At 57.4% G+C, this 15,268-nt stretch overlaps 1 protein-coding gene across 27 annotated transcripts in view; it reads left to right on the plus strand.

Moving 5' to 3' along the window:
* The window catches only part of NCOR2 (nuclear receptor corepressor 2), a 228,297-nt gene that overhangs the window by 195,895 nt on the left and 17,134 nt on the right, over positions 1-15,268 (plus strand). For 25 of the 27 annotated variants that reach the window (XM_047762226.1, XM_047762205.1, XM_047762204.1 and 22 more), the window contains 9 exons: positions 1,875-2,039; positions 3,260-3,399; positions 4,253-4,355; positions 4,556-4,660; positions 4,959-5,062; positions 8,724-8,874; positions 11,998-12,138; positions 12,528-12,614; positions 13,312-13,610. In XM_047762226.1, the coding sequence (XP_047618182.1) occupies positions 1,875-2,039; positions 3,260-3,399; positions 4,253-4,355; positions 4,556-4,660; positions 4,959-5,062; positions 8,724-8,874; positions 11,998-12,138; positions 12,528-12,614; positions 13,312-13,610 (1,295 nt within the window). The remainder of the gene's footprint in view (positions 1-1,874; positions 2,040-3,259; positions 3,400-4,252; positions 4,356-4,555; positions 4,661-4,958; positions 5,063-8,723; positions 8,875-11,997; positions 12,139-12,527; positions 12,615-13,311; positions 13,611-15,268) is intronic. The other 2 variants (XM_047762212.1, XM_047762219.1) reach the window with 1 other exon arrangement.

Below are 15,268 nucleotides of genomic sequence, written 5' to 3' on the forward strand. Positions count from 1 at the left end.
GAGCAGCTCCGCCCAGCCCGTCCCTGGGGCTCCCTGGGCCCAGCTGGAGGAACAGGTTGTCTCTCCAGGCTCTGGGCCTCCTGCCCAGCCTGGCCCGACCCCAAGGTTCCCTTCCAACACCGGAGCCCCCCCACCCCCCCAGCCCGGTTCACCCTGGCTTCTGTCCCTGCCCACTGCAGCCGGAGCCGAGCTGGAGCCAGCGGCCCAGGCTCGCACAGGGTCGGGTAGCTGGACAGGGGAGGTCCAGGGCATTTGTGGAATTTCCGGGTGCCTCCTCTAGGGGCTGGCTGAGCATGAGAATCCCCACCCCACTGCTCCCCGCAGCTGTGACCCTTTCCTTGGGCCACCTCCTTCACCAGGCACAGACTCAGGGGGAAGTTCAGTCTCCCCTCTGCCCAGGAGAGAAACAGAGGATGTGCCTCTGCCCCACCTGCCGGCACAGTGGGCTCCACTCACTGATGCTGATGCTCTCGCCTCCCCTTGACGGGCCTTCAGAGCCTCCCTCTGTCATCTGGAGGTGGCCCAAGGGAGGACCCTTGCCTGCCATTCCCATCCCAGGCCTGGTGTTGCCAAGTCATCATCAGCCAGTTAGTCCCCCGGGATTGGTCCTCCAGCCCAACACCAGTTCTCAAGCTAGAAGTTCAGCGCTTAGGATGGATTTCAGCAGAGAGAGGCCAGCGGGAGAATGCTGTGAAGGCGGTGTGGCCTTTGGTCATGTCTGGGAGCTGTCCCCAGGCCTGAGAATCCAGGGCCCATGGTTGCTCCTCTTCCTGTGGTCAGCGTGCGTGGTGAAGGGTAAGGTCACTGCCTGTGGCCCAGCTCCCTGGGTTCAGAGTTCCCTCTTGCTGGCTGTGGGCCTCTGACCTGGTGACTTGGCTTCTCTGAGCCTCTGTGTTCCCGTCGGCAAAATGGGGATAATAATCGTCCATTCCCTGTAGGGTGTCGTGAGGATGAACGAGTCAGTTCACGCAGAGCACTTCGTTGGAGCCTCCCAAGGACACCCCCAGGGAGCGTCAGCCTCCGCTGCTGTCATGTTATCTGTAGCTGCAGTGGCGGGGAGGCTAAGGGGTCACATCCTGACTTGGCCAACTGTCTGCTGGGGACTGTAGATTTGTCCATTGATGTGTCTGTATGCAGCTTGCTCTCCACGTGCTGGGCCTGGGCGCCCTCTTCCTTCTGAGCCTGTGAGGAGGCTTCTTGAGTTCATGCTTTTGCAGGGCTCAGCCCAGCGCCTGGACGTGGTACGCGCTCAGCAAACAGGCTGATGTATGCATGCTGTCACCCCGGGCGTCTGGGCCCTTAGCCACGCCTGACAGAGCACACGTCCGAGGATCTCGGCAAGCCGTTCTGACCGCCTTCATCAAGGGAGAGGTCAGCAAGCCTCTTCCGGAAAGGGCTAGATAGTAAATATTTCAGGCTTTGCAGGCCAGACGGTCTCTGTCGCAACGACTCAGCTCTGCTGTAGATAATAAATAAACGGGTGGACGTGACCGCATTCCAGTACAAGTGTGCGGACGAGATCAGGTGGGGGGGCGGGCCCTGTGCCGCCATCTGCCACCCCCTGGTTTGGAGGCTCGTCCAAGCCCCTGCTCCCCTGGTACCTGGGAAGTGCCTGTGGGATTTCCAGGGCTGGCATCGGGCTGCTGAGAACCCCCGGGGCACATGTGCTTGGCAGGACATCATGGGAGTCATCACAGTGCCTGGCCTGCAGACCTGGGGGCTCCATCACAGGCCCCCTGTCGCTGTTGGCCGGGACCCTCCCCCAGCCAAGGCTGGCGCTGCAGGCACAGGGCAGGTCTCGTTTGAGCAGCATAGCTGGGGCGGGGGTCTGAGGGCTGGCCCGGTGTGGCTGACTGCCCTCCTTCACCCCTCAGCAGAGAAGCCCGTGTTCTTCCCGGCCTTTGTGGCGGAGGGCCAGAAGCTGCCCACGGATCCCTCATGCTGGACATCAGGCCTGCCCTTCCCCGTGCCCCCTCGCGAGGTGATCAAGGCCTCCCCGCATGCCCCTGACCCCTTGGCCTTCTCCTACGCCCCGCCTGGTGAGTAGTTCACCCAAGCCTGGCCTCCTCGCTGAGTCAGCCAGTGTGCTATCATTGGGCACCAACTGTTTGCACTGGGTGGAACTGCATGCAAAGGATCTTAGGGTCTCGTGGGACCTGGCAGGAGGGATGGTCCGGTCAGTGAAGGGAAAGGGGAACTTGGAGATCTGAGAAATCTGTGGGATTGTGATCGAAGCATCTGGTGCTAGGGAGCCATCATAGGTGCTTGAGCAGATGAGGGGCAGCCTTGGAGTGGAGCTCTGCCTTCTTGAGCTGGAGAATGGGCAGGTGGAGAAAAATCTGAGGAGGAAGGAGGCTGCTTTGATTTATAAACACAGTCAAGCTGGATTTGAGATCTTTTCTGGTTCTCCAGTTCCGCCAGGCGCCATTAGCAATCCGGGGGTCAGAGCCAGGGGCCGATTAGAGTCTATGATGTCAGCAAAGGCCATCCTAAGCAGAGCTGCTCCTGAAGGATGAATGGGCTGAAAGAGCCAGGAGAAGAACAGGGAAAGGCATGCCTGTGGCAGGAACAGCATGTGCAAAGGTCCGGAGGCAGGAAAGAGCAGGCTAAACTAAATTAGGCTGCCATGGTGGAAGCTTAGCGCCCATTGAGCCTGTGGAGACCACTGGCAACAGGTCAAGTGAGCCTGAAGGCTGTGTCAGAGGCTAAGACTTTATTCTAGAGGCAGTGGGGAGCCAATGAAGTTCATGGCAGGGGAGCACGTGAACAGCTAGACTTTACAGAAAGATCTCTTTGGCAGTTCCCTGGTGGCACAGCAGATTAAGGATCTGGCATTGTCACTGCAGCAGCTTGGGTCGTTGCTGTGGTGAGGGTTCAGTACCTGGCCCAGGAACTTCCACGTGCTGGGGGTGCAAGAAAAAAAATCTCTTTGGTTCCTGTGGGTGGAATGGACTTTGGGAGGGAAAGGGGGGAATGGGAAAACCACTTGAGGAGTCTGGGGGAGAGTTTAGGGGCTTGGGCTAGGGCCAGGGAGGTGGGGTGGTCCTGGGAGGTGGTGTGGGTCAGGGAGGTTTCCCGGGTTTAGTGGTGTCTGAAGCAAGACTGCGGATGGCTCTTGAGGGGAGAGACGGGAGGAGCCGTGGTGGGCCCCTGTGGCTGGGCACTGCCTGAGCAGAACAGAGAGGAGGTGGGGAGTGGCCAGGGGCTCTGTCTCTGACTGCTGCTGGGGCCCTGTGATGGACAGACGTGTGCCCTGCAGGTCACCCACTGCCCCTGGGCCTCCATGACAGCGCTCGGCCCGTCCTGCCTCGCCCACCCACCATCTCCAACCCACCGCCCCTCATCTCATCCGCCAAGCACCCCAGCGTCCTCGAGAGGCAAATGGGTGCCATCTCCCAGGTGAGGCGGGAGGGGCAGCCCCCCAGACCCAGTGCCCAGAGAGCAGCTCCTTTCTCTTTCAGGGGTTTGGTCGTTCCACCTGTAAAGTGGGGGAGCCACTGCAACCATTGGTGTGTGGATGGGGGCGGGGCAAGCCAGCTACAGGCTGCCCCAGGCATCAGGACCCTGCGAGGTCACTCTGTGGGGCAGTTGAGAACCTAGGCTCTGCAGCTGGACTGGGTGGCCTTTGGCAAGTTACTGAACCTCTTTGTGCCTTGGTTTCCCGTCTGTGAAACAGAAGATTGAGGAGTTCCCATTGTGGTTCAGCGGAAAGGAACCCAACTGATGTCTATTAGGATGCGAGTTCGATTCCTGGCTCCCCTCAGTGGGTTAAGGATCCCATATTGCTGTGGTTGTGGTGCACACTGGCAGCTGTGAGCTAGTTGGACCACTAGCCTGGGAACTTCCGTATGTCACAAGTGCAGCCCTAAAAAGCCAAAAAAAAAAAAAGAAAAAAAAAGGAAGATTGAATGCACTAGACACCCAGCACGGCTCATGGTGAACCTCAGTGTGCCCTTTCTCCTCTCTGACCTGCCCCCTGTGGCACAGGCACAGGGTGGGGTAGGAGGCATCCACTTGGCCAGACTCTTCCAGGCACTATTTCCTTTAAACCAGGTCACTGCAGCCACCTCATAGGTGAGGGCTCCAAGGCTCAGAAGAGACTTGTCCACAATCGCTCAGGGGCAGCAGGGCTGGGACTTGAGCCCAGGCCCCTCTGAGATTCTGAGGTGTCCCTCTCCTTGGACCCTCATGAGTGCGGGTGACGGAATGCCCTGGTGGAAATCTCTGTGACCCCACGACCTCTGCCCCACAGGGAATGTCGGTGCAGCTCCATGTCCCGTACTCAGAGCACGCCAAGGCCCCTGTGGGCCCCATCACCATGGGGCTGCCTCTCGCCATGGACCCCAAGAAGCTGGGTAAGGATCTGGAGCCCCCAACCTCAGTGGCCCAGGCCTGGCTCCTGCTGTTCACGTTGGGGGTGGCAGTGTAAGTGAAGGCAGCCTGGCCTGCGGGACTCTGGCCAGAGCACAGTGGCAGGGCCTCCACCCCTGGGGAGGGGACCACCCTTCAGAGGCACTGCCCAGTGGCTCAGCTCAATGTGCTTACCTGTCCCCAGCGCCCTTCAGCGGAGTGAAGCAGGAGCAGCTCTCCCCACGGGGCCAGGCTGGGCCACCAGAGAGCCTGGGGGTACCCACAGCCCAGGAGACATCTGTGCTGAGAGGTGAGGGCGTGGGAGCTGGGTGTGAGGCCCGGGAGGCTGCCCTTGTCCCTGGCGCCCTTCCATCCCTAGGTCTGAGGGGAGGCAGGAATAGGGCCCTTCATCCAAAACCTGTTGAGAAGCATCAGCTCCCAGAGGGTCCAGCAGCTCCCCTTCCCGATTGCCTACCTCGAATTTAGGGGCAGGGTACCCTCTTCTTTGAGGAATGGTGGGAGGAACTGGAGGGTCACCAGGAACACAGTTGGGGTGGCTCTGGGGAGGGGCTCCAGACACCCTCAGCTCTATGTCTCATGTCTTCCAGGGACGTCTCTGGGCTCCGTGCCGGGAGGAAGCATCACCAAGGGCCTCCCCAGCACTCGGGTGCCCTCCGAGAGCCCCATCACATACCGCGGCTCCATCACCCACGTAGGTGTCTTAGGGGGCATGGCCTGAGGGATGGGAGCTGGGGCACTAGCGGGCGGCACCTCGGACATGGCCCTGGATGTGGATAGCACAGTGGGCAGCCCACCCATTCCCTCTGGTATTTATGCGCCACACCTGTCTCAGTGGATGGGGTGGCCTCCTGGGGGTGCCTACTCTTCCTGTGAGCATTCATCTTCTCCAGGGAGCCAGGCACTTTAGGTGCTGCGCAAAGCGAAAAGCTCATGGCTCCCGGGAGCTTTCAGGATAGCGGAAGGAAGCAGACCTGAGTACTCAGACAGGTGAACCCTGAGCGGGGGATTCAGAGTAGACAGCATTTTGAGTTGAGTGAAATACTGTGACTGAGAACACCTGGGACTGCATAAACAGCTGAGCCAGGAGGCCTCTCAGGGGTGTGAGCCCAGCAGGAATCTCAGGGAACAGCATTCTGGGCCCAGGGAACAGCCTGTGCAAAGCCAAAAGGTGGGAGGGTCCGTGGTGTATTCCAGGACCAGCAAGGGGTCCTTGGTCCCTGGAGTGGGGAGCAGGAGGCAGGCAGGTCGGTGAAATTGTGGGGACCAGTGAGGGAGTTTGCACACACACACCCCCACCTTCAAGGGGTGAGTGGACCAGATGCTCCTGCATTTCATCTGAGCCTGCCCACCCCGCCGTGTCTCCTCGTGTGCTGTCTTAACCCTCCTCCTTTTGTGTGACTTTAGTCCCAGATAACAGAGGTTTCCTTTTGTGCCAACCTTGACCTCGTAGTTTGACATCCTGAGGGCTGGGGGTCGGCGTTCTGGCCGCATTCAGCTCCACAGCAGAGGGAGTGTGGGACCGGCTGGTGACACCTTCCCTTCCAAAGGTTTGCAGAGGGACCACTCTGCCCCTACCGTGTCAGGGCCAGGGGTTCAGAACTAAGGTCAGGAGGTCCAAGGCCTGTTTAAGCCTCTCCCCTCTCCCTGGCTGGTGGAGCACAGAGGGCGGCCCCACCACCTTCTGGCATCCTGAGCTCCCTGGGCTTTCCTTTCCTTCCCTTCCACCTGCAACAGATGAAACAGTTAACATTAGTCCATGTCAGCCCATTGAACAGATGAGAAGGCCAAAGCTCAGCAATTAAACCTAAGGTCCTGTAGCCAGTAAGTAGTGGACCCAGCATTCTGTGCCCAGCTGTGTCTGGCTCTAGAACACCCTGCCAGAGAAAGCGGAGCCTCAACACTCCCAGATGAACACACACAGACACACACACTTGCATGCGCACACGTGTTAACAGTGGAGCTTCAGGCTGCAGCTCACATAGTGCAGGGTCTTTGACCCCAGTGGCAAAGACACCTCACACCACAGAGGAGGGCCTCTCATGCTTCGTGTTTTAATCTGTGGGTTTTGAAATCCTAAACTTTACTTTTCCAGGCAGCTCTGCTAAGTGCAAAGAGCACTCAGGTTCCAGCACCGCCATACGCTCCCTCGGACAGGGGACCAACTCTCCCTGACTCAGTTTCCCCTTGGGTCAAAATGTCCCTCGCTGAGTCATTCTCAGAGTTGTTTGGGATTAAAGGTGGACATCTGAAATTCCTGGGCATCCATCTGCCTCCAGTTTCCAGGTGGCTGTGACCCAAGCTGTATTGGTCACCCACACCCTGGCGATTGTTTTGGCAGAAGATGGCAGCTGCCAAAGGTGTGAGGGTCAGACTTTCCTGTGGCCTGACTACCAGGTGGTGATGAAATCTGTGCACAGAACACACACATAGGCTCTCACACACACACATGCAAATGTCTAGGGACATTTTTGAGACTGAGACTCAGATACACAGATGCACAGCCATAGATGGATACAGAGACACACAGACTCACACGGACATTCATTAACCCGGTGGATGCTGGTGGGCAGGGACCACAGTGTCCCACTGGAGGCTTGCCAAAGCGCCAGCTCTTGTCCTTCCTGTTCCCGCCCGCTTTGAGAGTGAAGTTCACTGGAGCCAACACCAAGAGGCTGCCGGCTGTGTTCCTTGAAGCCAGCCTCAGGCAAATGCCATCTCCATGTTTCCAGGAGTCTGTCCAGAGTATCATCCTGAAGAGCAGGGGCTGCCAGCCTTGCTGGGTTTCTGCCCTCTGTGCATGGCAGAGAGGGCGGGGCCACTAAAATAGTGTAGCCTTCCATTCCCCCAGGACACTCCTTTTTGTCATCTCTTGTGCCATTTAGTGAGCCCCCAAAGCCCCTGGGGAAACCCAGTTTAACCAAGGGACGAATAAGGGCTGTGCTTCTGTCAGCTGCCCCAGAGGAGCCTTTTTTGATGGGATGTCCCGATGAGAGAGGTGACTGCGTGCTCCTAAATCATCACCCAAACTAAAGCCCTTTTATCCTCCACTATCTGTGCGCAAGCCTTTTAAAGTGTGGCGGCAGAGAGATCCTATCTAGGGCGTCTGCTTTGAGAAGTCTGGGGAGACCCGTCTGGATCCAGGGCATCTTGCTTTTCCCCTCCTGGCAGACCAGGATCTAGGATAAAAGCCTGGGGGTGCCAGTTGCTGCCCTTAGCCCACAGAAGAATGTTTCTTGGCAGAGACGATCCCATGGAGAGACTCAGAGTTCACCAGGCCAGGGCTTGGCACACAGTCAGACCCACGTCGTTGAATCGGCTCTTACAAGTATAGAAAGAGACGAAAGACCTCTTGATTTGTCTGTGCCGCTTGCCTTTGAGAATCGTAGACACAGAGATAGTCTCCATTATGTAGATATAGACTGAGGCTCAGAGAGGTGCAGTGACTTGAAAAAGGTCACACAGCAACTTGTTGGTAAAACTGCTGTTTGCCATCCAGCAGCCTGACTCTGACCCCCACACTCATGTTCTCAGAAGTCACCCAAGACAGGATGCCGCTCCACATGGCTATCTTCTCTCTGCTTGAATATACCCCCCAATTGGGAGCTTACTCCCTCTAAGGCAGTAGTTCTTCATCGGGGGCAGTTTTGTATCCCAGGGGCCACTAGGCAATGTCTAGGGACATTTTTGACACATCTGCAGGGGCACTGGATAGGGGGTCCTGTGTACTCCTGGCAGCTAGTGGGTAGAGCCCAAGGCTGCTATTAAAAACCCTACAATGCCCAGGATGGCCCCCACCACAGAGAACCATCTGGGCCTACATGTCTTGGTGCCAAAGTTGAGAAACCCTGGGCTAGAGCTAAGATTTCTGGTGTCCTGCCCTGACTGGCATCCCCTTCCTGGTTTGGGGAATGACACGTGATCACAGGCACAACACAGGGCTGACAGCCCAGGCACCACCCTCTGAGAGAGTAGAACTCATGTGGCACAAGTTGGAACACAGACTCTGGGGCCAGACTGCCTGGGTTCCAATCCCAGCTCTGCCCCCCATTAGCCAGGTGATGCTGGGCGAAGCCACCTAGCCTCTGGGTGCCTCTTGTTCCCATCTGAAAGTGGCGTGGTCATGCCTGACTTGGGATTATTTCCAGGGCGAAACGAACGGATGCATGTAGCATTCAGAACTTGACGAGACACGTTTTGTTCTGTGTGCTCGTGTTCTGGTGGTGGGCTCTGCCTCCCCTTTCGAAGCAGCACGTGTATGAGCACATGTGCGTTGCCGTAACCGTGCTGGGTTGAATCTGGTGAGTGGGATGCGTCCCCGGCCAGAGCCTGTGGCCACTCCCCCCTCCCCCCAGGGCACTCCGGCTGACGTCCTGTACAAGGGCACCATCACCAGGATCATTGGCGAGGACAGCCCGAGCCGCCTGGACCGCGGCCGGGAGGACGGCCTGCCCAAGGGCCATGTCATCTACGAGGGCAAGAAAGGCCATGTGCTGTCCTATGAGGGTGAGTTCCTGCAAGGAGCTGGCAGGCGGGCAGGCAGGGGTGGGCAGGGCTGGTCGGGCCCTCCTGGACTCAGGGGTCTTGGAAGCCCAGGAAGGGCTCTGGAGGGGCGAGGACCACTGGGCACCTGGGAGGGGGCTGGACACCGGTCACTTGGTGTTTACTGGGGACGGCCAACCTTATGCCTGGAGGGATGGAGTCTCCTCAGAGAGCTCTCAGGACACCCACCTGAGATGCAAGTGGGAAGTCACCCTGTCAATCTTGAGTCCTGGAAACCCACCCCCATCCAGCATGGCTTGTCCTCCAAACCCCAGACTTGGGTATTTCTGGAGTTGGTCAGGAGAGAAGGGTCCAGAAGACATGGTTGGGGTTAAGTAAAGGGCAGCCAGATGTCTTCAGAAAACAAGTCTTGTGGAGTCCATGGCCCTCCTGTCAGCTTAGCTGACTTGAAAGCCAGGATGAAGGATTGTTTTCCCACTTTACAGATGAGGTACAGTGATGTCCAGGGGTCCTTCTGTGCGCCCATCCTCCTGACCCCTCGAGGGAAGAGGAGGCGGAGGGGGGTGTTTGGTCCATTGAGCTGGGTTCACAGGGAGGTAGGGCTCGCATGGTACCAGGAAGCACCACCAGAGAGGTGGTGCCCCCCCACCCCCACCCCCGTCCCTGCAGGTATGCACGTCATCAGGTCAGGATTGGCCTTGGCCGCCCCTGCCCAGATCTTTACAGTTTAGGAAGCACACACCTGGCTAGTCTTGCTAGCAGCATAGTAAGGGAACAAGCCCACAGAGCAGAAGCACAGGCTCCTGAACCCAGGCCTCCAACCCAGTGCTTCTCTGGCAAACGCCATGTTCTCTAACTGACACCACGTGGGTGGCACAGAGGGGTGATGACCAGAGTGATGCACCACCCCCTTGCCCCCTGGACCCCCCACTTCACTGCTCCTCACTCTCCTCTCTCTGTGTTCTGGTTCCCCGACCAGAGAACCCAGCATAGAAGGAGTTAAGGGAGTAAAGAGCTGGGGTGTGAATTTCCTGGCAGCCTTGGGCACCCAGGGGTGCAGAGATAAAAGCTGATAATGGGCGTCCCTCTTAGCTGGCAGCTGTAGGGCCGTAAATTGCTTCTCTCCTGCCCAGCGATGGGCGGGTGCTTTTTCCCTTCAAGACCTGACTCCCTCCCCCCGCCCCCGCCCCATCCCTGCCCCCAGATCCGAGGAAGTGGAGGTGGTACCCTGGGACCTAGGCACGTGCCTCTGTCTGTGCCAGGTGGTAGGTAGACAGTCTTGAGGACAGGCTGTCAGCTGCATCTTCAGCGCCAACCTCAGTACTGGGCTGAGTACCCTGGGGAATGGCTGGGGGCCCTGGGAAGGGCTGACAGAGGAGCCAGTGGTGAGATGTTGTGAGCAGAGTCCTGGATGGACTCTGCTCACGCCCCCAAATCAGTTCTTGAGCCCCTACAGGCCTTATCATCTGCAAAACGAGTGTAGGCGTTCCCATTGTGGCTTAGCAGATAAAGAGCCCGACATAGTGTCCGTGAGGATGCAGGTTCGATCCCTGGCCTCAGTGGGTTAAGGATCCACCATTGCCTCGAGCTGTGGTATAGGTTACAGATGCCTCTTGGATCCAGCGTTGCTGTGACTGTGGTGTAGGCCATTAGCTGCAGCTCCGATTCAACCTCTAACCTGGGAACTTCCATATGCGGCAGGTGCAGCCTTAAAAAGAAAAAGAAGGAATTCCCATTATGGCTCAGTGGTTAACGAATCTGACTAGGAGCTATGAGGTTGCGGGTTCGATCCCTGGTCTTGCTCAGTGGGTTAAGGAACTGGCATTGCCATGAGCTGTAGTGTAGGTTGCAGACATGGCTCGGATCTGGCGTTGCTGTGGCTCTGTCGTAGGCCAGTGGCTACAGCTCCAATTGGACTCCTAGCCTGGGAACCTCCATATGCCGCAGGAAGCGGCCCTAGAAAAGGCAAAAAGACAAAAAAAAAAAAAAAGCTGTAAATCAAGGCATTTAATTTCTCAAATGCTTCCTGGGGCCAAGCAACAAGTGAGGGCAGCAGCGGTGGGGTGGGCTGGGCAACCCTGGCGTGGTTGTTGTGTCTACAAGGGCACCTGCCTCTGTTCCCCAAGAGCTGACTGTCGCCCTGTAATGCATGCAAGCTTTCTGGCCAGACTTCTCATCTCTCTGTTTTTATCTGACATCTCTCGATGTTTAAACATCAGCACTTAATTTTGAAAAAAATTTGGAGCAGCAACACAGTCGTTCCACTAGCCACCAGTTTGCAAGCCCTGCCATAGCTTTGAGGCCCCCGTGGGAGTGATGACAGGAAATCCTGGGAGAGCAGGCACACCCTTGATCCACAGGGGCAGGCCTGGGGCTCTCAGGAGCTTGTTTCTGATACTCCTGGACTAGACCACACCTGGAAGGAGAGATCCCCTTGAGGAGCCCCCAGCCTGATAGCTGATGGGTGAGCTCGAGCCATGACCACCTCGGGGCCCACCTCCTGGCAGCTCGGACCCTTGGCCTGTCAGTGACCCATGTACCCAGCCTGAGATGCCTGCCTTCTGGGCTCAGCCTGGCTCGGCAAGGCCACCTCTGTCTTGTGAACACTCCTCGTCCCCTCCCTTGTTCCCTCAGAGGCACACTCTCTCCACGTGGACACAGACGCACATAGGTTTTTGCACATGGCCTCACTTTGTTCTCAGTAGCCAGGCGCATGCATATACACAGACCCACAGTGACGTGCATGAATGGTTGTGCCAGCCCTGCATGTTTGTACTTGGCTGGTGCATTTTTGGATTGCATGCACGTGGTTCCGTCACACATCCGCTCCCATGAGCGGATGTGTTTGTGCCCAGACTCCTGTGCCCGTGCGTGGTCTGAGCACGCACCTGCCTACCAACATAACAGGCCCTGGGCTGGACCACGGCCTGTAGACTCCCTGGGAAGGGCTCTGCTGGGTCCACCTTAAGCCACGTGGTCGGTGGGGGCCTTGTGTCGGGTGGAGAGGGTGTTTGAGCCGCCGCTGACTCCTGCCTTCTGGCCCCAGCCAGTTTGCTGGTCCTAGGCCCTGTGATTGTGTAATCACCCCGGGGCTGCCCCACACTGTGAGCTCGGTCTGGTTTCCAGGTGGCATGTCCGTGTCCCAGTGCTCCAAGGAGGATGGCAGGAGCAGCTCAGGCTCCACCCACGAGGCAGCCGCCCCCAAGCGCACCTACGACATGATGGAGGGCCGCGTCAGCAGGGCCATCTCCTCAGCCGGCATTGAAGGTGGGTGCCTTGCTAGCTCCCTACTCCAAGGGGCCAGAAAAGCAAGGGTCCTGCCCCGGGGGCCTCCCCACGTCCTGGGTGACGACAATGAACCAGGAGAACTGCTCTGTCAGCAGCCCCTGGAGAGAAGGGGTAGGAAGTTTAGCCCTACTTTACAGATGAAGAAAACTGAGGCTGGGTTATTCTGAGGCTCCATCTGGAGGTAGCACAGGGCCCAGGAAACGGGCCACTGGCTTGCTGGGACCTATGCCGCCACCATCATCATGGGGACAGCCACCAAGTGGCTAGAGGGATCCACTGCTGGGAGGGGTGGCTGGAGCCCTTGGCCAGTCACTGCCAACGGCTGGCCCAGGCAGCCCTGTGGTGATGCTCTTGCCCCTCCCTCCCAGGTCTTATGGGCCGTGCCATCCCGCCTGAGCGCCACAGTCCCCACCATCTCAAAGAGCAGCACCACATCCGAGGCTCCATCACGCAAGGTACCCTGCCCGCTGTTCCCCATGTGCCCAGCCACCATGCCCTCGTGACGGCCACAGCAAGCCCTCGGGATTATAGTCAAGATGGGTGGGGGTGTGGGGAGGACACACCAGAGTGCCACGGGTGCCCTAAGAACAGGTACGTGGAAAGGTGTGTAATGCATGTGTAAGTGGCAGGTCTGTGTGCAGGCTGAAAGGCAGAGCAAGGCATTGCTAGTAGGTTTGAAAACAAAAAAGAAAGCAAAACATTCCCCATCACCCTCAACTTTGTAGATAACATTTATTGAACATCTACTCTGGGCTTGGTGCTACCGCAAGTGCTACTTGTATATTACCTCATGGAACAGCCTCTGAGAGGAAGATGGAATTGGTGGGAGGCTCACAGAGGTCAGATAACTTGCCCAGGTTATCTCAGCTGGTCAGTGTCTAGACAGCGACCGTGAGCCCTGTCTTACGCTCTGTATCGGTATTCTCTCATCAAATGGTCATGACTTGGTGAGGGGTTTCAGTTAATCCTCCCATTCTATATAGGAAGAAATTGAGGCTCAGAGAGGTCAAGTGATGCACTCAAGGTCACACAGCAAGTGAGGATTCAAACCCTGGTAGTCTGGCTCCAGCATTGGCCAATGTGGAGGCCTCAGGTTAGGATGGGTGATGTGGGGTGCAGGTGTCAGGGTCAGCGCCATGTCCTCCCTGGCAGGGATCCCGAGGTCCTACGTGGAGGCCCAGGAAGACTACCAGCGTCGGGAGGCCAAGCTTCTGAAGCGTGAAGGCACGCCGCCACCACCACCCCCGCCCCCACGGGACCTGGCTGAGGCCTACAAGTCCCGACCCTTGGAGGCCCTGGGCACCCTGAAGCTGAAGCCGGCCCATGAGGGCCTGGTGGCAACGGTAAAGGAGGCCGGCCGCTCTATTCACGAGATTCCGCGGGAGGAGATGCGGCCCACGCCTGAGCTGCCCCTGGCCCCGAGGCCGCTCAAGGAGGGCTCCATCACACAGGTAGGCCGGAGCGGCTGGGCCAAGATGGGGTAGGGGTGCTGCCGGGCACTGCTGTGGCCTCTACAGATGGGGAAACTGAGGCCCAGACTTGTGAGCACCTCACCCAAGATCGTACAGCTGCCCATTACTGAGCTTTCATCTTTGTGTTCCAGATTCTGTGCTGAGGGCTTTAGGTTTAGACCCGTGATCTCATATAATTGTATTTACAGCCCTAGGAGAGTCATAGCCATTCTCCCCAGTTTCCAGATGGAGAAACTGAGGCCCAGAGACGCTTGCCAAGGCTCCAGAGCTTAGATGTAATAATAAATGCCTGCCCTTAATTGATCCCTTAACGTGGGCCAGGACTTATTTATGGGCCACAACAGCGCTCTGAGGTCGTTCTCTTACTATCCCCATTTTACCGGTGAGTAAACAGGTTCAGGGAGGGTAGGCGACTTGTTCAGGGTCACACAACAAATAAATGGCAGTTGTGAATCTCAAATCCAGATGGCCCTAAATCTGCAACCTCTTTGCTTCTCGGCATTCACTTCTCCCACCAGCGGGCTGCACCTCATCGTCTCGCCACCCCCTCACCCCTCAGCCCTGTGGCTCTGGCTCTCACAGAGGCCCCAGCCTGGTAGGGGAAGATCAGCTCTGCTCGTGTAAGGAGCTGGTCACTGGAAACCACTTAAGGACCACTGTGCCTTCGCATGGTCAGAGGTGGCCTGATGTGAATGGGGAAGGATCGTGGGATCCATCCCGGGGGCTGCATGGCTGTGAGGTGGCAGAGATCAGGGAGGGTGTCCAGGGAGAGGGTAGGAGCAGTGGGAAGATCATCAAAGGCCAGGGGACCCGCTCAGCTCTCAGCCTCTGGGCAGTTGTTTAGCCACTGGCAAGCGTCCACCATGGATCCAAGAGAGAGGCCAGTCTGATCCAGAGTATTCTTTTTAAAACTTGGACATTTCCTGGAGTTCCCATTGTGGCTCAGCAGAAACAAACCCAACTAGTATCCATGAGGACATGGGTTCAATCCCTGGCCTTGCTCAGTGGGTTAAAGATCTGGCGTTGCCATGAACTGTGGTGTAGGTCACAGATTCGACTTGGATCTGACCTTGCTGTGGCTGTGGTGTAGGCCCGCAGTTGCAGCTCCGATTTGACCCCTAGCCCGGGGACTTCCATATGCCACAGGTACGGCCCTAAAAAAAATAAATAAAAACAAATAAAATTTGGTCATTTCCCCTTTTTAAGAAAGTAATTAAAGTATTCCTGAATAAAAGCAGAGTTCTCTTTTTTGCAAAGAGCCCAGTGTATCCTGGGTTTTCCAGGCCTTAGACAGGGTGGGGTCTTCTCCCAGGTGGCCAAGTTGCAGCCTCGTTGTGCTGTTTCTTCAGCTGCCCTTTCTGGCCAGAGAGCAAACATAAACTTCAGCCCTGACCCCGTGAGAGGTGAGCCTCAGGGCAGTGGAACTGGATTTTGTGGCTGGATTTTCTGGCTTGTCACAGAGGGTCCCAGGACTGACGGGAAGAAGGCATTTGCCCTCCTGGGGGTGTTAAGTCTCTTTCCAGCAAACTCCAAGGGCCAACAGAGGGTCCCCCCACTTGCTCCAGAAAGGGCTGACCTCTGAACTTTGTGCCCCCTTCTGCAGCCCCCAGGGAGTTCTGGGGGGCCAGGATCCGGAA

The sequence above is a fragment of the Phacochoerus africanus genome, chromosome 15 (assembly GCF_016906955.1).
Source record: "Phacochoerus africanus isolate WHEZ1 chromosome 15, ROS_Pafr_v1, whole genome shotgun sequence".
Taxonomy (NCBI): Eukaryota; Metazoa; Chordata; class Mammalia; order Artiodactyla; family Suidae; genus Phacochoerus; species Phacochoerus africanus.